The sequence below is a fragment of the Gorilla gorilla genome, chromosome 1 (genome assembly GCF_029281585.2).
Source record: "Gorilla gorilla gorilla isolate KB3781 chromosome 1, NHGRI_mGorGor1-v2.1_pri, whole genome shotgun sequence".
Classification (NCBI taxonomy): Eukaryota; Metazoa; Chordata; class Mammalia; order Primates; family Hominidae; genus Gorilla; species Gorilla gorilla.
The window spans coordinates 51161377-51184173 of record NC_073224.2 but is presented as its reverse complement, the minus strand read 5'-3'; the positions used below and the strand labels follow the sequence as shown (position 1 = coordinate 51184173).

Sequence of the window (22797 nt, the reverse complement as noted above, 5' to 3'; positions counted from 1 at the left end):
TGCAAATACTATGCCATTTTATATCAGGGACTTGAGCATCTTCAGATATTGGTATCTATCATTTCTCAGCCTTTTGGCAAGACCAAGTGTAGTATCTGTTCTTATCAGATATTGGTATCTGCAGGCACTCCTGGAACAAATCCCCCCACGGGATATGGGATATGGAGAGACAACTGTACTTGTTTCCATATCTGCTTATCTCAACCAGAGGACCTTGTACAGTACCAGAACCCAATAGGTCTTTGACTATGAAGAGGCTGAGTACTGTATTCACGGTGGAATGCCTCCCTTTATTTTTACTTACTTTTTATTTTTACTTTTTACCATTTTAATCAAGTATAACTTACACACAAAAATGCACAGATCTTAAATCTACAGACCAATAAGTTTTTACATATATTTACACCTGTGTAACTACCACCTAGATCAAGCTTCAGAATGCTTCCAGCATCCCAGGCACTGGGGGCTACCTCATTGTGGCAGGGTCATTTGTTACTGTGGCTAGAGGAGCTGAGCCAGCAAGGTGCTGTAGTTGGGGAACGCTGTTTAGGGAAATTATGGAAGGATTTCAGGTGTTTGGGCTAGAGAAGCAAAATCATTAGGGCAAGGTCATTTTGGGTGTGAAGGACTTACATGACAGAGCAATTAGATTTGTTCTGTGTGGGGCCGTGGGGAGCAGTTACAGGGCGAAGCATTTCAATTTTGCCTAGACCATTTCTACAACCAGAGCTCATCCACACTGCAAGCAGAGCCCCTGGGAATACGCAAGGTCCCCAGCACTAGAGGTGTCAGTCAAGAACAGGACTGGCAAGCATTCAAAGGCAGTTATGGGGAGGGGATAGGGGACTCAATTGGAGGCTATTCCTTCCAAGTCTGAGCTTCTGTGTTTCCTGGAGTTCTGTGATAGTGGCAGAGAAGACTCAGTCAAAAACTTGTGGTTATGATTTGTTTGGTGTTTTTTTTCCCCCCCCCCAGAGGGTAGCTTTTCAGTTTATTACAATTACTGTGCAGGCCCCCCATCATCACTATCGAATAAGTACTTGTCATTACCCACAGAGTGATGAGCCAGAGGGACCCTGGGACTCCCCCTTCTCTGGGGCTCACTGTCCAAGAAGGGATAGGGCAGATGCAGGGGTGTGGCTATGAGATGGGACCAGTACCTGCAAGAGAAATTGGTTGCCCCATCTCATGCCAAGTTGTCTTGGGGACACCCGCCCACATACCTCCTCAGTCTTTTCAGCCCTGGTCCCCCTGGTGGGCCAGTGGACATGATGTCATGGCTCCTGTCATTACTAGAACACCTGGGCAGAGGGGACACCGCAGGGCCTTACTGTTCTGCCTCCAGGGGCCAGATCCTGGCTCCCTTAGGAGCGGGAACACACAGAACCCACCAGCCAGCCCGAGGCCACCTAATGAAGGGACAGCCTAGGTCAGCTGCAGGCTCCTCGAAGGACACCCAGTCTAGAGAATAATCAATCCCTACTCACTGCCAGGGATTTATCCATGGAAGAAAGAATTTTCCCCAGAACTCTTTTTAAATTTTTTTTTTCTAGGAGATTATTTCAGAATTCCTCCCGGGGTTCCTCCAGGATGCGGCCCTTCCCTCTCTGCCCTCCTCCAACTAGTTAGAAGGAGAGAGAGAGAGTCAGCATAGACCAGCGTCATCCTCCTCCTTCCCGCACCTGGCCAGGTGGGGAGAAGGGCCTCATCTCAGGCCCTTCCAGGGAGCTTAGTGTGAGGAAGATGTTGAGTTTCTAGGGTTCTCCTTCTAAAGGGCAATGTGATTAACCTCTTGGGGTTCTAATGAAAGCCATGCACGAATACTCTCCCAAGGAGAAACATATGTACAACAAGATTTTGCCTTCTGTTCTGGGGGAAAGGGGGGTGCCGTTAGACCCTCGAGGTCCATCTGTGAAGCGCCTAGGTTTAAAGGGGTCCGGGTTTCGTCCACTGCCACAGCCCGGGTGCGGGGAGAGGGCCCCTAGCCTTATCCGGAGATATAGGATGTCTCGGGCTCTCCATCTGCCGGGCTCTAAAATGGGCGCTCGGGCCCCGCGGTCCCTGGGGGCTGCATCCGGAGGCTGGTGGGACTGGTCGAGGGAGAGCGGGCGGGGGGCAGCTCGGCTCCCGGTTGGTCTCCGCAGCCGGGGGAGGGCGAGCATGTGCGCTCGGGTAGGAGGGGGAGGCCGGCGCCTGGCACCGCACGGGGAAGGCGCGGGAGCGGACGCACTGCCCACCCGCCGCAGAGGCGCCCCCGCCACCGCCCGGGCCCGAGGGCGGGGCCCCTCGCTGGGGCGGCCCCTCCCCGCCCCTCCCTCCCCGCCGCGGGCCTCCCCAGCCCGGCCGGCCCTCCCGCGGGCGGCACTCGGGCACCGGGCTCGCCGGGACCAGATCCGCGAGCCCGCCAGCCTGCACCATGGGCTGCGACGGCCGCGTGTCGGGGCTGCTCCGCCGCAACCTGCAGCCCACGCTCACCTACTGGAGCGTCTTCTTCAGCTTCGGCCTGTGCATCGCCTTCCTGGGGCCCACGCTGCTGGACCTGCGCTGCCAGACGCACAGCTCGCTGCCCCAGATCTCCTGGGTCTTCTTCTCGCAGCAGCTCTGCCTCCTGCTGGGCAGCGCCCTCGGGGGCGTCTTCAAAAGGACGTGAGTGCCGCGCCCGTGCGCCCCCGCCCCGCGGCCCCCGGCACCCACCCTCGCCGGGCCGACCCTTCCCTCCCGCCCCGCGACCCGGCCTCTCCCCAGGCCCCGTGGGGCTGCCCGTCGCCCCCGCCTCCCGGCCGCGACCACCCCTCCCAGCTCCGTCTTGGCCGAAGAGCTGCCTCCCTCCCTCCTCCGCAGCTCTCCCTGGAAAACTCTCTCCAGAGACTGAAGGTGACTTCTGGCTTATTTATTTGTCATCACTCATCCCTGTGAGAGGATAAAACCAGTTCCCACCTGCTTCCCCCACCCACCGCCCCGTGGGGAGAAGAGTGATAGAGTTTGCAGAGGTGGCGAGGGTGCCCCTCTTACACAGCTCCTCCGGGGTTTGTCAGTAGCCCCGGCTGCCGGGGGCGGGATTGGCAGTGAGGTGGAAGGACCGTGGGAGGGCCAGCTCTGTGGCGGTGCAGGGTGCTGGAGGTGGCCTGCGGCTTGACTGATTCCCAGGGCCAGGCTCCACTGTAGGCAGCTCCACATCGGCTAACACAGGCTGTCCCTTCCCCCGGGTAGCCACGGGGTTTAGTGGGTTCTGTGTAGCCCTCCTCCTGAGGCAGCCAGAACATGGTTCCTGCATTGGCCCCCGAGACACACAGGACCTCACCGTTAAGGCCAGGTTGGGAGGGGCAGGGCACTTTACCCATAGCTTGGTAAGGTGACTCTCCAGCCCTGGTGCCAAGGTTCCCCTCCACTCCCCACCCACCCCATCCTACTCCTGCTCGGCCTCTGCCCCACGACAGGGCTCTGGACTCTCCCTGGCACCACCCCCAGAAATCCCCCTTTGACACCATTGCAGAGCCTTATTCTCTCGGCTTAAATTGGACAGGGCCACCTCCGGGCTCCCTTGTGGAAAGACAGCCAGATTCACTTTCCCAGTGCAGCATGGAAAACAGAGACCCATAATAGAATAGGGAATAGATGACTTGCAAGCCAGAGACTGCTGCTTGATTTCCCCAGTCCCAGCTCCTGGCTGAGTGGTTTCCTAGATCCCATGGACTCAGTCGAGCAAGCAGCCGGCCTGGAGACAAAACCGCAGTTGGGCTATCCCAGAGAAACCTCTGGAGGGGCCGTTCTGGGCTGTGGTCATGCCCTTTGGCTTAACGCCTACAGGTGTTCGTGAGGGCAGGTGTTTCCGTCCACCTTGCTTCCAGAGCTGGTGGAAGGAGCACAGGTGTCAGTACAGATGGACCCCACTTTAAGCCTTAAAAACATGACCAATTTTGGAAGTGATTATCTCCATTTTCCCCAAATCTTCTTGTAAACCAAATTATTCTCTTCTTAAAAAGCAAGTCTCCTTGTGTACACCAGTGTTTTGTGGGTGTGGTACGGGATTGGAATATACAGAAGATTCAGAAAATCTTAAGAACAAGCTCAAGATTCATTCTGCCTAGAGGTTTAATTAGAAACTAAGATAAAGTATCTGTGGCTAGCAGAGGTTTTTTGGTTTTAAGTACTTTGACTTACAAAAGCGCCTTTACCTGGAACTTTTAAAGAAAATATGTAGTGCAAAGAACACGGAGGGGAAGGAGGATAATTTGAAATGACAGGTTGGCAGGGCAGGTTTGTGAAGCCAGCAGAGATGCACACCCACCCAGCTGGGCCATCTCTTCCTGGGTAGTTTTGTATCTTCCTCAGCACTGCTTACCCAACAGGGGGCTCTGAACAGGCAGCAGAGAGAACCCTGCAGCAGGAACTGGCTCACAGAAGAGAAAAAAAATCATGGTAACAATGATAACTAACTTTATTCTGCACTTACTGTGTGCCAGGCACTATTCATAGTACTTCACATGTATCAGCCCATTTAATCTTCACAACCACCTTGCGAAGTAGTACTGTTATCTCCATTTTATGCATAAGGAAGTGGAGGCACAGAGAGGTTAAGAAACTTGGCCCACATCACATGGTTGTTAAGAAGAGGCCTAGCCAGAATTTGAACCCAGGCGTTGTCTCTAAGACAGATACTTAGGCAATCCCTCTTGCTTTGTGAGTCATCAGTGTAAACTCTGCAGATCAGGCACAGGTTTGGGATGAGTAGCCCTAAGGATGCTCATGGGCTGGGTATTCCTGAGCTCTGACAACTTCTGGGAATGTAATGGTGGCCCTCTGGGGCTTCCTGCTGGGATCTTTGGGGGGTGGGGTAGATCCTATCAGTGGTTGAGGTTTAAATTCTGAACCTCAGTCCTCCCACCCCCAAGACAAAATGCCATGAAGAACTCTTTCCTTTGGTTAAGAGCAAAGCAGATATACAGTGGAAACAGAGGGATGTCCAGGGGTGGCCTTGAGTGTAGGCGACAGTCTCCCACCACCTTGCTGACTCTGGGCAGCTCTCATCACAGTCTCCCATCCCCCCAGCCAGAAGCTCCACCAGCCCTGCAACAAAGCTTTAAAGCTGGATTCTGTGGGACCATGTCTCAGTTAAAATGCAATACCCCTGCAAGCAAGTGCTTTGCAGCTTAAGTGATTACCAGCTAACACTCTCACTTGGTTTATACTTGTGAGTGGGGGATTGCTTTAACAAATCTGTGAGAGCCAGCTGTTGCGGGGGAGTGGGGGAAAGTTTAGGATGACACATGGGAGAGGAGAGTTGGGGGCAGTGTCTTTCTCGTGGGTTCCCACTCAGGTCCTGCCTACTGCTGGGCCCAGACTGAGGGCACAGGCAGAATGGGGCTTGTGGATGCCTCCATAGGGATGTACTTTGGGAGGACTACGTGTGGAAGGTGGAGAGCCTTGGCTATTGGAGTGAGTGCAGGGGAAGACTTGAGCTCAGGGCAGCACCAGCTTGCTCACTCTCTCAGAGAAAAACAAAAAGCCACCTGGTTGGCAAGGGTGTGTAGGTGTGTGCTTTGTCAGGCAGGAAAGGGGAAGGGGTATTTAGATTAAAGGTTAGGATTTTTCCTGGTTTCTTGGGGACCTGTCTAACCGCCCTAGGCAATTGGGAGACCCCTTTATCTCCAAGGCGTCAGCATAGGTAAACAACTTTCAGAGCTTCCCCAGGCTTCTCCCAGCCTCACCTTGGCCTCTCCCCTGCCCATGCTTTCTTAACAGAGGGTTTGTCAGAGGATCTGTTGAGTTCTTCCTCTCTTTGCCCTATTCACTTTCTCTTTTTCTTCCTTTTTTCCCCCTCAAATTCCTCCTAATCTGCAAGTCCTACCCTGCCCCAGACCTAGCTATGACTCCCTCCTGGCCATTGCACCAAACCCTGTCTTCCATACACCAGTTGCCCAGGCCACCCCTAGATATGCTGGCCCCCTCCAGTCCCTGGAACACAGGACAAACCAGCTTCTCCCCTTGAGCTGGGCTGTGGTTGGTCTCCCATCCAGAAAGCCTCTGCCTCTCCCTCCAGCACCTTGTCTACCAGTCAGCATGCAACAAACCTGTGCCAAAAGCCTACTGAGCGTCCAGTACCAGACATTGTCCTTGTTTTAAAAATCAGTCTCAACATGGGGCTATCATAGGGTCCCAACTCCCAGGTATGATCCCCAAAGAACTGAAAATGTATGTCCACACACTAAACCTGTACGTGGATGTTCATAGCAGCATTATTCATCCCAGTCAAAAAGTAGAAACAAACCAAATGTCCATCAGCGGATGGATGGACAAACAAAAACGTGGTTTATCCAGCCAGGTGTGGTGGTGGATGCCTTGTTGTTCCAGCTACCTGAGAGGCTGAGGTGGGACGCTCGCTTGAGCCCAGGAGTTCAAAGACAACCTGGGCAGCATGGTGAGACTCCAGTGTCAAAACAAAACAAAAATGTGGTATATTGGCTGGGCATGTTGGCTCACTCCTATGATCCCAGCACTTTGGGAGGCTGAGGCGGGCAGATCACCTGAGGTCAGGAGTCCAAGACCAGCCTGGCCAACATGGTGAAACCCCGTCTCTACTAAAAAAAACAAAAAAAAATTAGCTAGGCATAGTGGTACGTGCCTGTAATCCCAGCTACTCGGGAGGCTGAGGCAGGAGAATCGCTTGAACCAGGAGGCGGAGGTTGCAGTTAGCCGAGATTGTGCCATTGCACTCCAGCTTGGGTGACAAGAGCGAAACTCTGTCTCAAAAAAAGAAAAAAAAAAAGTGGTATATCCATGCAATGGAATATCACTTAGCCATAAAAAGGAATGAGATACTGACACATGCTATACCATGGATGATCTGGAAAACATTATGCTAAGTGAAAGAAGACAGACACAAGAGATCACATATTATATCATTTTATTTATGTAAAAGTTCAGAATAAGGAAATCTGCAGATACAGAAACTAAATTAGTAGTTGCCTAAGGCTAAGGGTAAGGTGTGGAGATGAATGGGGAGTGACTACTAATTAATATAAGATTTCTTTTTTATTTTTATTTTTTGAGACATAGTCTTGTTCTTTTGCCCAAGCTGAAGTGAGGTGGTGCGATCTCGTCTCACTGCAAATCCTGCCTCCCGGGTTCAAGCAATTCTCATGCCTCAGGCCTCCCTAGAAGCTGAGATTACAGGCATGCGCTGCCACACCCAGCTAATTTTTGTATTTTTAGTGGAGACAGGTTTCACCGTGTTGGCCAGGCTGCCCTCGAACTCCTGACCTCAAGCAGTCCGCCTACCTTGGCCTCCCAAAGTGCTGGGATTACAGGTGTGAGCCACTGCGCCTGGCCTGGATATAAGATTTCTTTCTGGGGTGACAGAAATGCTCTAAAGGTAGATTGTAGTGATGGTTTTACAACTCCAAATATTCTAAAAACCATTGAATTGTACGCTTAAATATGTGAATTTTATAGTATGTAATTTATATATCAATTTTTTTTAAGTTAAAAAACCTCAAAGCCAGGTTCGGTGGCTCACACCTGTAATTCCAGCACTTTGGGAGGCCAAGGTGGGAGGACCACTTGAGGGCAGGAGTTCAAGACCAGCCTGGGCAACAAAGTGAGACCTTGTCTCAAAAAAAATTTTAAATTAGCTGGGCATGGTGGTGCACACCTATAGTCCCAGCTACTCAGGAGGCAGAAGTGGGAGGGTCACTTGAGCCTGGAGGTTGAGGCTGTCGTGAGCCATGATTGCATCACTGCACTCCCACCTGAGCAACAGAGCAAGACCCTATCTCAAAAACCGAAACAAAAATCTCAAAACTTATACCACCCATTAATTCACTCATTCAACAAATACCTCTTGAGCCGGATCCTGTTTTAAGGGTGACTACAACAGACAAAGTAAAAGTCACTGCACTCTTGGAGCCCACACTCTGGAGAATTTTACATTGTGAAATGAAGGAAATCAAGCATGGTAGCATGGAGAGTGGCACATTTTGGGGGCTACTTAGCTAGGTGATCAAGGAAGCCCTTTCTGGGGAGATGATATTAAAGCTGACTCTTGCGTGACAGGAGAGAGCCAGGCATGCAAAGAATTGAGGGAGAGGTGTTCCAAGTGAACACACTGCAAGTTCAAGCTCAACCAACATCTAAGGAGCACGCCCTGTGTGCCTAGCACCATGGTGGGCCCCAGGGGATGCCATCATGCACAAGTTGCAGCTCCCAACCTCGGAGTCTAACAGGGTGGTCCTGCCGTAGCTTGGAATCTCCCCAAAGACCAGTTTGTCTGCCCCTCCCTTTGGATCTCTCCAGCTTTAACATGGGGCCCTTAACAACTGAGGTGTCAGTGTGAAGGCTGGGGTGACCAAGTTAGAGGGGGGCCTTTTTACCCCTGGCCTTGCCCTCAGTCTCAGCTGCCCCTTCCCCATCAGCCTGGCCTGAGATAGAGTCATCAGCCTGCCCTCGCTCCCAGGGGGTCCCTTGTCTCCTGGTTTCTTGTCCCAGGTCCCCAAACCATCTCCTTCTGGGCTGCTGCCCCTTTTGGGGTGGATAGGGGCTAGGGACACTTCCATCTGTGACTCTTCCACAGTTCTGCTCTCTGCCCTTCTCCCCTGGTCCTTCGAGGAAGGAGATTTTCCAGGCTGGGAGGGGAGAGGTGGGAGGAAGATGTCCTAAGCATCCCTGCTGGGCAGAGGGATCACCTGGGACAAACATGTGAAGAGAATGTCAATGCCATCAGGCCCTACCCAGGGTGGCATGGGGGCTGGGCTTCAGCAGCATTCTTCCCCACCCCTGGGGTGGCAGGCAGGAAGGGGCTGCCTGGCATCTTACTGCTCAGGCCCTTCCCCTGTTTCAGAGCCAACTATTCCCTCCTCTTTTCACAGAACCAGGAAGGCAAGAACAGGTGCCCAAGGCAAAGCCAGGTCAAAGTGATCATGTATGCCCTGTGGGTAACGCAGAGCATGGGGCTGAAGGGGGCAGCAGCAGCTCAAGGTCACCCAGCAACAGGGGCTGGGCAGGCAGCTCCAGCAGAGCCACAGCTCACCTGGAGGAGAACTCAGGCTCCATCCTCTTCCCTTTCCCACTTAGACCTTCTGTGTGGAGCCATTAATAAGTAACTTGGTCATTTCTGAGACTTCCTGAAGTAGGTTTTCCAGACTGTCCAGGCTATATCTTGGGTCTCTCTGGGCCTTGGGGAAAGTGAGGCTCTTTCTCTAATTGGCCTGAATTAACCTGTGAGCCCAGGACCAGGGGAGGGAAGACCAATGCCACTCTGCCACTCTGCTGGCTTTGCCTGGGTTGGGAGCCAAGACTTTAGATCCTGGCTCAGTTCTACTCCTCTCTTTTCCCCTATCTGGGCCTCAGTTTCCCGATCTGTAAAATGAGGGACAGGACTCATGTCATTGCTGCCACCTTAGCTGGGACGCTGCCCAGGGTGGAGAGTGAGTGGGGCGGGGGACAAGAGGTAGGAGCAGGGGTACCTCCCTCCAACAGTTCCTGGGCCAGCCTCCCAGGGTCACCCCAAAGGGCATTGCAGCAGGAATAGGGGCAGGCCTGGGAGGGTAGAATCTGGGAGCTGGCACTGGTCTCTGTACCCTGTCAGCTCAGTGCAGTTCTCTGGACCCAACATTGCTCTTTGGGGAAGCCAGGGCCAGCAGGGAGGCAGTGAGCACCTGGGAGGGGTGGCAAGTGGCCAGGGGAAATTCCCAGAGAGTGAGCAAAGGAGGATGAAATGTCACATCACATGGACTCCTCGTGGCAGCCCCAACCTCATGCAGAGCTTGTTATCCCCATTTTACAGCAGAGGAAACTGAGGCTCAGAGGGGCTAAGCATAAGTGGCTTGCCCAAGCCACATCTCTGGGAAGTGGCCGAGGTGGGCCTAGAACCCAGTATTCTGATTCCAGATCGCACTCCATCCTGGATGCCGAAACTGTTTTGACATGGTTATTCCATAATTTTTAATTATCCACATTCCTAGAAGGGGCTATTGACCAAGCCATTTAAAACAGGCAATAAATGTATTTCAGTCTGGCTCTGGGATGTGTCTGGGACTTCCTTTTCCTTGGCAACAGCATATCATTCTAAAGAAATTTGTTCAGGCCGATGTTTGGAATGCCCAGGCACAGCCCTATGGAAGCAACTGGGGAGGGTGGGCAGCCTGGGATCTACAGACAAGATTTCCTGTGATACAGATGTCCCCATTTATTGGGAACAGGTCTCCATTGCCCTAACCTCCAGGCCTATCAAACTAAAATCACGGTCCAGGGAGATGCAGGGAGGGGATTTCCCAGGCGTGGTTTTCTCCAACCTCCCTTTTCCCTCTTTTCTCTCTTTATCCCTCCCTCCTGCCTGTGGCTGAGCCTGGGACAAACCATACCTCCAGTGGGCACCTAGTGTCCTTCTCAAGAATGACAGGTGAAAGGAGACAAACAGCAGTGAATAGGACAGAGATGAGACCTGGACAGGGCTTCCTGACCCCTTCCAGCCCTTACTGACCCCTTCTCTTTTTCCCAATCCCCACTGTACAGCGGGCACCTTCCTGGCAACCCGTCCCTACATGATTCTTTCTCTGCCTCTATCTCTGTCTCCCCTATCAGATAAACTAGCAAAACTCCCACATCGGCCTCCCAGCAGTGCCCAGTCCCTTCTACCAGGCCACCCCGTGTGGGCTGGCAAGACAAGCGTTCCCCAAGCACTGCGCCGGTCACTAGCCACGTCCAGGAACCTGGGTTGAGCGTCTCTGCAGAGCCGAACGTGGGGCCAGGCATGGCTTCCACAATGAACAGGCAGAGGCAGATGCCTGGGGAAGCTGGTGGTGGAGCCAGCAGTGATGCTCGCGAGCATGTGGATCTCTGCTAACCCCCGCAGAGGGGTGGTAGAGGCGCACGTTCTAGAGACTGCAGCTACTCTCCAGTGCTTCCTAGCCCTGCCATTCAACGCTCTGCAGAATCTGGCCTCCTATTCTCGGCTGGCACTCCCTTCTCCAGCCTGGCTGGGTCCGTGGCTCCTTCCTCTCCCCTCCTGCATTTGCACCTTCTGAGTGAAGCCATTAGCGAGTAACTCAGTCACATACCCATACACATGCACCCACATGTGCACGCACACACACTCCTCCCTGGAAAAGCAGCATAGCAGAGGGACTATCAAGCCAGAAGACCTTGGTTAGAGTTCAGGCTCTGTCTGCTGCTATCTTAGCTTTTCTCAGCCCGAGTTTACTCACTGGTCAAATGGGCACAACGACAAAGCCTGCTTCATAGCCTTGTCATATGAACCAAGTGACAAACGTTAGCAGTTGTCAGCAGACCGTAGTACTCACTATCATCCTGGTTTCCTTTCTCATACCTCTGCGCAGCCCCTGCCCATGTCAGTTTACTGATCCCAGGTCCCGTTCCCCTCAGGACTTTGCTGCAGGATGGATGACTTCACTTTCCTGCAGGACTGAAAGGCAATAATGATAATGAGCTAGTTCTTCGAGAGTTTTTGCACTTGCCTTGGGGCATCCCTGCTTATGCAAAGTGGTGAGTGAGGTGGTAGAAATGTCATGTCCTGGTACCTGTGTCAGTAGGGGGACCTCTGAGAGTGCAGACAGGGGACTCTCTGGCTATCCCTGAAGTCAGGCCACCTAGGAGGCTGCCTAGTCTGTCTTGTCCAGGGAAAGGGAGGGGAAAGAGAGAGAACTATGATGAGCAGCCTGCTGTTTTATCAGCCCACGGTGTGTGTTAGCATTGCCTCCCCATGACGCACTCTCCCTCCATCTCCTAACAGCTGGCCTTGAGGTTGGTCCCCCTCTCCTCCCCCACGAGTTCTGAGCTGGGAACATGCTGGGGTCATGACTGTCATGATCGGTAATCTCCCCAGCAGATCAGCCTGGAAACAAAAAAGGAGAAAATAACGAACTGCTCTATCAGCAGAGCCGTTCTGGTAGAGGATTTAATCAAAGATCGGGCAAGATGAGATGGCTGAGGGCCAAGGCCAAGGGCCAAGGCCAAGAGCCAAGGGGGTCGGGGCAGAAGCTCTGGGAAGACAGCCTGAGTGATCACTGGGGCCCTCCTCTTTTTTTTTCAGTGTGAAAATCAGAGAGGCCTTTCCGCCTCCCCTCTCTCAGCTCCCACCTTTCCAGGTCCAGCAGCCACACTGGAGGCTGATGGGGTGGGGGGCTCTCTCCCTTTTCATAATCTGAGAAAGTTCCTCTACAACCTCCAGAATCTTCCTGCTGCCCAATCTCTCCTCTCTGACATTAGACTTTCAGACTGGTCTCAGAAAATATAAGTCTTTATCCTTTCTCTGAGAGTCTGGTTATTGGGCAGAGTGTCCCAAAAAAGACCTTGACAGAGCCTTAGACACTCCATCCAATCATTCATTCATTCACTGATAGGGTAGCAGGCCCTCCCCCTGCCTGCTGTGGGCTTTTCTATTATCTGAAAAAGGGGAAGATCAACACGGTCACCTTTCAGTGTGTATGGCCACAGCCCCTCCTTTCCCCACTTCTGCACATTTGCCAGGCACAGAGCCTGCGACCTCTGCCTGCTACAGGGGTCATCAAATCACCTGAATACCTGGGCTGTGGGCGCTGATGTGGGCGGCTCAGGCCGGGTGCCTGTGAAGCGATGGCGTCCTCACCATTCCTGTGTGGGGAGGGCACAGGGCAGCCAGTGCCAATTCCTGGGCAAGAAGAAATGCCCAGCTCTGAGACTTCTGGGCTCAGGTTCCATCCGGGTGGGTCCCACCTGCGGTTGCATGCCTATGACACATGCCTCTTGAGATGCTCAAAACAGGTTCCCTGAAAAAGGTGGGAAATATTTTTGCATTTAATTGCTTTTAAGTAAACAATTTAGGGTTTAAGGAAATAACATGCAATTGTTTGTAAGTAGAATACTAGTGGCTAGGCTTTGTGAAGTGTCCTGCAGCCACCTTGTGAGGTAGATTGTTATCTGAGCAGACTTTGACAACTTGCCCACAGCTGATAAGTGAGCAGCTTCTTCCTCAGCTCTCTTCCTTTTCTACCAGAGGGGGAGAAATGTCTTGGCTGCCCAGACCACCCAGTGAATGGAGGAGAAGGGGGAGGGGATGCTTCCAGCCCCATCCCCTGACATCACCCTTCTCTCCTACAGCCTGGCCCAGTCACTATGGGCCCTGTTCACCTCCTCTCTGGCCATCTCCCTGGTGTTTGCCGTCATCCCCTTCTGCCGCGACGTGAAGGTGCTGGCCTCAGTCATGGCGCTGGCGGGCTTGGCCATGGGCTGCATCGACACCGTGGCCAACATGCAGCTGGTAAGGATGTACCAGAAGGACTCGGCCGTCTTCCTCCAGGTAAGCCCGGCCAGCAGGCACAGGGCTGGGAGCTGGGGAGGGCATGGGAGCTCCCTAGGCCCCCTCAGTCTCTCCCAGCCTCCTCCCCCAGGGGCCCACTTACCAGCTGGGTTAGTAAGTTCTGGACTCGGTTTTCCCATCTGTAAAGCAGAGCAGTGATCCCTGCCCTCACTGCAGGGTGTCCCAGGAGCCTAAGCGCTTGGGAAAGAAAGCTCTTTGCGAACTGGAAAGGGGGTGTGACTCAGGGCTTGCCTCCCCTCTCCTTCCCCTCCTTCCCTCTCTCTCCTTTCTTCTTCTTTCTCCCCCCGGGATTCAGCCAGCCCTTCCCTTTTTGTGCCCCCTTCCCTTTAGGGTGTTAGCTGGTGGATGCTAACATGGTGATCAGTCCCAGCTGAGGATTAACAGAGATGGGGAGGGAATTGGGCACTGTCACCCGAGTCATCCCAGGCCGGCAGGGTGGTTGAGAGAGGTGTGTCACTCCTCACCTCCCCTCACCTCTCCTGCTTCCTGCACCCATGGCTCCCCATTCCAGGGCTGGGCAGCAGCCCCTAGATGGGGCAGAGGGTGGGGTTGGGGGAGGGGGCTCAGTGTGGGTCCTCTGGACTGGAGGCCAGGCCACCGCTTCCCCGGGCTGAAGACTGACCCCCACCCCCACCCGCCACCTCTCCTCTGTCCCCAGGTGCTCCATTTCTTCGTGGGCTTTGGTGCTCTGCTGAGCCCCCTTATTGCTGACCCTTTCCTGTCTGAGGCCAACTGCTTGCCTGCCAATAGCACAGCCAACACCACCTCCCGAGGCCACCTGTTCCACGTCTCCAGGGTGCTGGGCCAGCACCACGTAGATGCCAAGCCTTGGTCCAACCAGACGTTCCCAGGGCTGACTCCAAAGGATGGGGCAGGGACCCGAGTGTCCTATGCCTTCTGGATCATGGCCCTCATCAATGTGAGTGTCCCTGGGGCGGGCCAGGTAGGGAGCTAGTGGACAGTCCACACATCCCAGTCCACCCCACACCCAGTGCAGATTCTTCAGATGCTAAGAAACATGCTGGGGCTGAGGTGTGCATCCTAGAGGCAGGAGGATGGGAGGACAAACCCTCCCCGGGATCCCCTGCACTACTCCACCATCCTTCAGCGACCTGTGATTGCAGTTCTCAAGGAGGGTAAAACAATGAGCTGAGCGCAGTGAAAATCAGGGTCAACTTTCGAATTATCTGAGGTTCTGTGGGAAACTAGTTTTTTCCTCCAAGGCCAGATGAAGTGGACCCTGGACAGACCCCGGCAGGAAGTGGAAGGTTTTTCTCTGGGTCCCTTCATCAGTGGTGGGATTCTCCTGTGCCCTGCTGTCAGGGGCTCCTGTGGAGGCTAGGAGACAGACAAGATGACCTCTGAAGGGCCCTGCCTGCCAAGGCAGCCTATGGTGGGAACAGCAAGAGACCACTTCACCCCGTGACTGCGTCAGATACCGAGGCCCGCTTTGTACACCCCTGCCAAGTCAGCACTGACTCTGGCCTCCAGCTGGAAACCTCCTCTGGTGCTCTGCAAACCCAAGTTGGGATCTCTCACGTTAGCCCAGACTGGAGCCAGAGTGTCAGGTGGGGAGACCCCCACCCCCATCCACCTGGCTTGGGGAGGACTGTTGGGAACACCAGAGCATCCCTGGCTCCTGGGCTGGGGGTGGGGAGCATTACAGTGGCCACTGTCTTGGCTGTGGGATGGAGGCACCATGCTGCTTGTCATGGTGGCTTAGAGCCTCTCTTTGCAGTGGGTGGACTTATCAGCTCTCCTGGGGCAGGTGGACTGGACTCAGGCACTAGAGCAGCTGCCCAGCTGCTGCTGAGCCTCAGAATATGCCACACACATAGCACTGAAAGGAGCCTTTGAGACCACCATTCCAGTGAGCAGCAGGGCAAGGGTGGGGGTGTCATGCCATCACCGGCTCAAAGCCCTGACAAGGGACTGATAGGAGGCTGAGCCCGGCTGGAAGCCCTGACCCTCAGCATAGACCATCTACCTGCTGCCCCCTCATCACCAGTCCTTTTCCTTCCTTTCCTTTTGTAGATTTCCTTTCCCTGGCCCGAATCTCCTCTGGGGGCTCTCATAAACGCACCCTCTCCATCTGCTCCTTCCCTTTTCAGCCCATGCTCATCCATTGTTTTGGAAAGAATGCGGCTTTGGGCCTGTTCCTTCCAGGAGAGACCTGCGAAGGAAAGGAGCAGTGTCAGTAGAACCTCTAGGCTGAGACTCCCAGACCAGGAAGCCGGAAGGTCCGGCTTAAGCCCGAGGTTTGTTCTCTCTTGCCCCGTGAAGTACAGACTGGAGGGACTTTGTTTGCTGCAGGATTTCCGGACTTTTTCTATTGGTTTGTGTCTGAAAATAAACAGTCCAGCACAGAGGAAGATGGGGCTGTGCATGTACTCATGTAGGTGCACACGCACACACACATGTGCACCCCACCTGCCCTTCTCTGACTTTTAAGGTGGGGCTGCCTTCCCTGAATGGAATTCTTATAAAATTGGGTGTGTTCCTGCCAGCAATGCTAGCCAATCCTCTGTGAAGCCCTTCCCAGCACCCACCTCCCTGGAAAGCCCCACCTGAGCGATCATGCCTCTTGTACAGCTGTTTCCCCTTGGCCTTCACTCAGGCACTCTGCCACTACAGGCCTCTGTGGGTGGGTTTCCTGTTTCCCCCCTCACACTGGAGGGAGGGCTGTGTCTCCCTCATTAGGGCTCAGCAGGGGCTGTTCTCTTCCCACTCAGGCCTGACTGCCAGGGGCCATGTCTGACCTTGACTTCTTTTTGAGTGTGCAGAAAGGCTCCCAAGGTCACCACAGGGAGGTGCCAACACAGGGGTGGTTTTTGTCTTTCACTCCTGTTAGGTGACTTGAGGAAATACTGGTGAGAGCCAGCCTGCCTCCAGGGGCAGGGAAGGGCTCCCCCAGAACAACACCAGGCAGGGGCTGGCAGTCTGCCAGCCTTCCATCTCTATCCTATGCCTCTCCCGTGGGCCAGGAAGAGCCCAATAGCTGGGCGCTCTCACCAGCCTCTGGGAGACATCTGCAGCTCCCTGGGCTTCCTGTCTTTCCTAAGTGAAAGGAACTGGGCTGAAGTTGCAGCAGGAAGGACAATAGTTAGACTTGATGCGGTACTTCCTGGCAACCAGGGTGGTGAGACACAAGCAGGGGCCCCTGAGGGAGGTGGTGGAGGCTTCCCCAGGCAACCTCAGAAGCAGGAGCCATTTCCCACTGCTCTGAAGGAGTTCCGATTTAGCATAAATAGCAGCAAACTGAACATTGGGCTTATGTGTACAGGCTGTTAGTAAACATGCATTTTTCAATCAAAAGGAGATCATGTTTTTGTTTTCAAGCCCCTGAGAAGAGCCTCTGTGCCCTGCTAGGATCAATATCACCAAGGCAGCTCCTTAGGTAGAGACAGCACTGGAAGGATCAGGATGCCAGGCTCCATTCTGGCTTTGCCCCGAGTCCACTGTGTGACCAGGGCAGTCTCTCAGTCTCTAGTTTACCCCTCAGATCTCTTCCAGTTCTAACAGGTTACGACTAAGTGATAACATCCCCCAGCATGTTTTGTAGAGATGTGATGCCCAAAAGCAAAGCTGCTTTGTAAAGCATCACGCAACCCACCAGCATGAAGGAGTGTGAGGTGTGACACTCCAGCAAGCTTACTCCCAGCACCTCTCCTGGGCCAGCAGAGAGTTTGAGTCTAAGCTTTGCATGTGACAAATATCTGTCTTTTCAGGGACGCGAGTATGGTGATCAGGCAGCAATTACAGCAGGCCTCCCCACTCCTACCTTGGTCAAGGCACCTGGCTTCTTAGGTTGGGATGGCTCAGCTTTTAGCTGTGCACCCTTAGAAAAGAGCTGTCTTCTCCCAGGACTATGCACATGCAGTGTGTGCAGAGGCCAGGCGTGGGAAGGGGGAGCTTCAGGGCAGGGCTCTCCTGACCCTCTGCCTGCTCCCCAGCTTCCAGTGCCCATGGCTGTGCTGATGCTGCTGTCCAAGGAGCGGCTGCTGACCTGCTGTCCCCAGAGGAGGCCCCTGCTTCTGTCTGCTGATGAGCTTGCCTTGGAGACACAGCCTCCTGAGAAGGAAGATGCCTCCTCACTGCCCCCAAAGTTTCAGTCACACCTAGGTAGGAGCTCTAATGAATCTGCATCCTCACAGCCCATGTTGAGGCTTCCTTGGTAACCCCTCTCCCAGAGAGAGTGAACCTAGATCACAGGTGATTTTTTTTTATTTTATTTTATTTTTTTTTTTTGAGACAGAGTTTCACTCTCATCGCCCAGGCTGGAGTGCAGTGGTGCGATCTCGGCTCATTGCAACCTCCGCCTCCCAGGTTCAAGCGATTCTCCTGCCTCAGCCTCCCAAGTTGCGGGGATTACAGTCACATGCCACTACACCTGGCTAATTTTTGTATTTTTAAAGTAGAGAAGGGGTTTCGCCACGTTGGCCAGGCTGGTCTCAAACTCCTGATCTCAGGTGATCCATCTGCCTCGGCCTCCCAAACTGCTGGGATTATAGGCGTAAGCCACCATGCCCGGCCACAGGTGATAGTCCTTTTTTTTTTTTTTTTTTTTTAAAAAAAAAAGAAAACCTTGGCCCTGATGGTGCAACCTGACCAAGAGAATGAGGAAGGCAGACTTCTGACTTCACCCTCCGTTCTGCTCAGCCTTGCCTTTTGTTACCTCGGGCAAGTCACCTGACCTCTCTTGAGCCTTGGCTCCACCAAGACTGGGAGATGTACAGGGGTTATTCCTAACAGAAAGGTCGTGAAAGTAGAGGCAGTAAGTGGGCCCCATCCTGCAGGGCTCTTCTGACTGCCAGCCACGGCCCTGGGACATGCAGAGGGCGGGAGCAGAAGCTGAGACTCACCCCTGTTCTTCCTGTGCCTCCTGCAGGCCATGAGGACCTGTTCAGCTGCTGCCAAAGGAAGAACCTCAGAGGAGCCCCTTATTCCTTCTTTGCCATCCACATCACGGCCGCCCTGGTCCTGTTCATGACGGATGGGTTGACGGTGAGCCTGCCTCAGAGGGCGCCCCCTACTGGGGGACCCTTCACCCCCAGACTCTAGTCTGGGAAAGGCAAGAGAAAGAGAGGAGCATGAAGGTTTCCTGGAGACCTCTCCTGGAGTATAGTTGATTCAAAAATTTAATCTAAAGTCCTAGGGTGACTCTCCAGAATCAGTCACAGCACGTTGGTACTATGGGCTTCTGTCTTGGCCAATTGTTTTTTATTTTTGTTTTATTTTTGTTAATGCTATAGGTAGGGGCCTAACTGGTCTGTTGTCAAGGACAGGCTACCTGCATTTTTTAAAGGGGTGGTGCCCTATTCCCCAATTAGAGGTCATGCTATATAAACAGGGCACTTTGCTTCCTGGAATACATTACAAACCTGGGTGTCTCGAGCCAGTGTTGTAAACAAGCTTCAGGTGGAATTTAGGCCCAGCTGTTCATGCCACTAGTGACCTCTGTTACATTAGTTAGCACCTTTTTCCAGAAACTTCTTAGGATTATATTAGGGCAGTCGTGAATGGCTGATCAACTGATTGCCATATGATGACCTCTCCAGAGAAAAAGCCCTAAAAACTTAGATGACCTGGTGGAAAGTACTCGTGACAGTACTGGTTGACTTCCAGCACTAGGTGTGACCTCGGGCAAGTCACTTCCGTCTGCTTTCTCATCTGTAAAACCAGATGCTTGCACACACCTTTTTTTTTTTTTAAGTCGTGTTCTGCTCTGGTTGAAGTGGGGAGCAGTGCCTGTCTGCCCAGGCCCTGCGGGCACTCCCATAGAGATCCAGAGCCACCTCTCTGGAACCCCTAGGTCTCCACGGTGCAGTCTGTAAGCTAAGGCACCCCAGGTTCTGTCCTCAGCTTGAGCCAAGTGTGTTGTGTGGCCTTGATTCCAAGCCCAGCCCTGGCTGAGCCTCTGGGAGTGGGAACAGGCAGTCCTCCCTCTGCCCTCCCCACACCTGCCCAGCCTGGGCTCCCTTTGTGAGGGTCGTTGTCTGGCTGGGCTGCAGGTGTGCTCAGCAGCACCCGGTCTCTCCACAGGGTGCCTATTCCGCCTTCGTGTACAGCTATGCTGTGGAGAAGCCCCTGTCTGTGGGACACAAGGTGGCCGGCTACCTCCCCAGCCTCTTCTGGGGCTTCATCACACTGGGCCGGCTCCTCTCCATTCCCATATCCTCAAGAATGAAGCCGGCCACCATGGTTTTCATCAACGTGGTAAGCAGCTGAATAGCCTCCTCTCTCTTCTGAGAGACCCAGGAGAAGCCTTCTCCTCCTGGCCCTACCCCAGGACGTTTGCCCAGGCCTACATTCTGCCAGCAGGATGGGAACTCAGGAGTAGAGGGAAGAGAGGAGAGAGAGGATGACGAGGAAGGGGTGGGAGCCTGGGAGGTGGAGCCTACCTGGGTGACCATGAAAAGTCCCTTCCCCTCTCTGGGCCGCTGATCTTATACCCTTAAAACATAAAACGAAAGGTCTGTAGGAGGTGCTGGCTGCAGTGTGTGGAGCCCATCCCAGCCAACAACCGGCCATGAGCGTGAGGAAAGCCAGTGCTGGCCCTGGTCCTCCTGTGTTTACCTTGGTGCCCAGCTGCTCAGAGCCCTCCAGTCAGTGGAAAGCTGTGGAGGCCAGGGATCCCGCAACCGTCGGAATCACTGCCTCTGGGCTGGGGCCTGGGGATTTGCATTTTGTAGCTCTCCTAGGTGATTCTTTTTTTTTTTTTTTTTGAGATAGGGTCTCCCTTTGTCACCCAGGATGGAGCACAGTGGTGTAATCTCAGCTCACTGCAACCTCTGTCTCCCAGGTTCAAGTGATTCTCCTGCCTCAGCCTCCCAAGTAACTGGGATTACAGGTGCCTACCACCATGCCTGGCTAATTTTTGTGTTTTTAATGGTGATGGGGTTTCACCACGTTGGCCAGGCTGGTCTTGAACTCCTGACCTCTTAATGATCCACCCGCCTCGGCCTCCCAAAGTGCTGGGATTACAGGAGTAAGCCAGTCTGCCTAGCCCTAGGTGATTCTTAAGTAGGCAGGACATGGAGGATGACCTTCAAGGAACTGATCTGCCTAGGAGGCAGGAGGTCTGGGCCTGAGCAGTGGGTTAGGACCTTTGCCTTGGTGTCCATCCACGTCACCATCCATGACACAGGGGTCCACATTACAGACTTCTGCCAAATTGTCTAGTCCAACCTCCCATCAGGCTTGAGCCACCTCTATCTATAACATCCCTTCCAAGGGGTTCACTGTCTGCTTAAACACCTCTAGTAACTGCAACTCACTACCTTTCCAAGTAGCCCAATGAGGGTACTAAGTCCAGGTAAGAAAGCATTTCCTTGGTTGAATTTCTAGCAGAGAGGGGGTTTGGACATAAGGTTGCAGTTTCAGAGACAAAGATCATGATCCCCAAGAAAGGCCTTTGGATTTGACCTTGTGCCAGTTGACCCTCAAGAAAGAAATTTCAGTTCAATGTAGATGGGAGGTAGGTGATAAACCCAAACTCAAGAGGTTGAGGGTGAGAGGGAGATGAGCAGTGGAGGAATTTGCATTTCTCTTTGTAAATATTTTTGAGTTGAAGGGAGTTGTGTTCTGCAGGACTCGGGGTGGTATGGGCCTGCTTATAGTAGAGGATAAAGGGAGGACACCTATTAGGAGGAGGAGTCTGTGAAAATACCATTGTGAGAGAGTAACCGAGTGAGGAAGGCCCTGACAGAGGGGAGGTGGGATGGAGAGCGGGAGTGGAGGAAGCTCTAAGCTCAGCAAGGAGGAAGGCCCCTGTCCACGGAGTTGGGGCAAAACGATGTCAAAGGGGAAAGGTTCCAGAAGAGGAAGGGCACAGACATGGGGCCAGCCCTGGCTTCCCTGTCTAGGTCAGACACAAGTCCAATTGCTAAGACAGAGGAGAGTGGGTGGAAATCTGGGTTTGGGAAAATAAAGGTCTGAAGCATCCACATATGTTAGGCATTGCCCATAGACACTCACCTGGAGTGCTGGGTTTTAAAAAGGAAAATCAGGTTCCTGGGCCCAACCCAGACTGAGTGAATCCAAATGTCCAGGAGGAGGCATAGCAATCTATATATTAAACAAATACCCCAGGGGAATTACATCATCCAGCAAGCTCAGGAAAACACTGTCCTAGAACAAGTGACTCCCAAATGCATTAGATTCACTGGAGCTGCTTTTTGAAAATAGGATCATGAAAAGGCCAGGCGCGGTGGCTCACACCTGTAATCCCAGAACTTTGGGAGGCCGAGGCGGGTGGATCACGAGGTCAGGAGTTCGAGACCAGCCTGACCAACATGGTGATACCCCATCTCTACTAAAAATACAAAAATTAGCCGGGCGTGGTGGCGCCTGCCTGTAATCCCAGCTACTCAGGAGGCTGAGGCAGGAGAATCGCTTGAACCTAGCAGGCAGAGGTTGCAGTGAGCTGAAATGGTGCCACTGCCCTCCAGCCTGAGAGACAGAGCAAGACTTCATCTCAAAAAAAAAAAAAAAAAAGAGAGAGAAAATAGGATCATGGACCCCTACCCCAGAGATTCTAATTTAGGAGGTGTGGAGAAGAGCCTGGGCCTCTGGGTTGTTTTGGAAGCTTTCCAGCTGCTTTTGTGGGCACCCTGTTTGGGAACTGCAGCTGAGTGGCCCTGAGCAAGCCTCTCCTGTGTAGATGTGAAGTGCCTGTGTCATATTCACTGTGACTACTTCCGAGTATTCCTCTCTAGGTTAAATTAATGGCCACCCTGTTCTCAGCATTTTCCTGGAGCTCAACAGCTACTTCCTGACTTAGTATGTTTGTGCTATGTGCAAAGCCCTGCTGCAAACTGTAGGCCGCCAAGTTCTGGAAGACAAGGTTCTTGCTTCCAGGGAGCTTACGGCCGGCCAGAGGAGGGCAGTGTGCCCCAGCACAGATGGAGGGTGAGGGGGTGTAGGCAGTGGGGATGCAGGCTCAGTACCAGACTGAGTCACTGGCTGAGGCAGGGGCCACACTGCGTGGGAAAAGAGTTGGTGGAGCTGATAGTTCGTCCTGGTTAGTCTTCTATCACCAAGGCTAAAATAAGACTTGGGTGTCTTTCAAACTTCCCCAAATCTAGGGATTTTCAGGGTGACAGTCTTTGAGGCATGGCTGGAAATGCATGTGGTTTGTACACGGGGTAGCCAGGTGGAAGAAGAGGAGCAGGAGTGGCGGCTTCCAAACCCCGGCATCTGTCCCAGGCTCCTAAGTTGAACACTGAATATTAAGAAGATGCCAGCCCCTGAAGGCAGGAGGTGAGCAGGCCTGGCTGAAGTTCAAAGGCCCGTGTTCAAAGGCCTGGGTTAGGGGGTAGGAGGCTAACTTGGGGGGAGCACGGTAGGCAGGGTGGGGGATCGGGAGCAGAAAAAGATGAGGATGGGGAAGTAAACAGGGGCTACATCCTCAGGGTTTTGTAAGCTGGGCTTTGAATTTTATTCTAAGTGGGCAGGAAGCCAATAGGTTTTAGCAGGTCTGCGTT

General features: G+C 53.3%; 1 protein-coding gene and 1 non-coding gene across 3 annotated transcripts in view; both read left to right on the top strand.

Annotated features, from left to right (window-relative positions):
* Positions 1-57: 57 nt before the first annotated feature.
* Positions 58-248, top strand: LOC115932051 (U2 spliceosomal RNA). The gene has a single exon (XR_004068420.1). It is a non-coding gene; the product is annotated as a U2 spliceosomal RNA (small nuclear RNA).
* A 1969-nt stretch (positions 249-2217) lies between these two features.
* MFSD4A (major facilitator superfamily domain containing 4A) overlaps positions 2218-22797 on the top strand; it is a 34251-nt gene continuing 13671 nt past the window's right edge. The window contains exons 1-6 of one of the 2 annotated variants that reach the window (XM_055369634.2): positions 2218-2646; positions 13093-13291; positions 13971-14231; positions 17266-17434; positions 18201-18316; positions 19355-19528. In XM_055369634.2, coding sequence (XP_055225609.1) covers positions 2417-2646; positions 13093-13291; positions 13971-14231; positions 17266-17434; positions 18201-18316; positions 19355-19528 — 1149 coding nt within the window. In that variant the 5' untranslated portion in view covers positions 2218-2416. The remainder of the gene's footprint in view (positions 2647-13092; positions 13292-13970; positions 14232-17265; positions 17435-18200; positions 18317-19354; positions 19529-22797) is intronic. The other variant, XM_004028254.5, reaches the window with a different exon arrangement.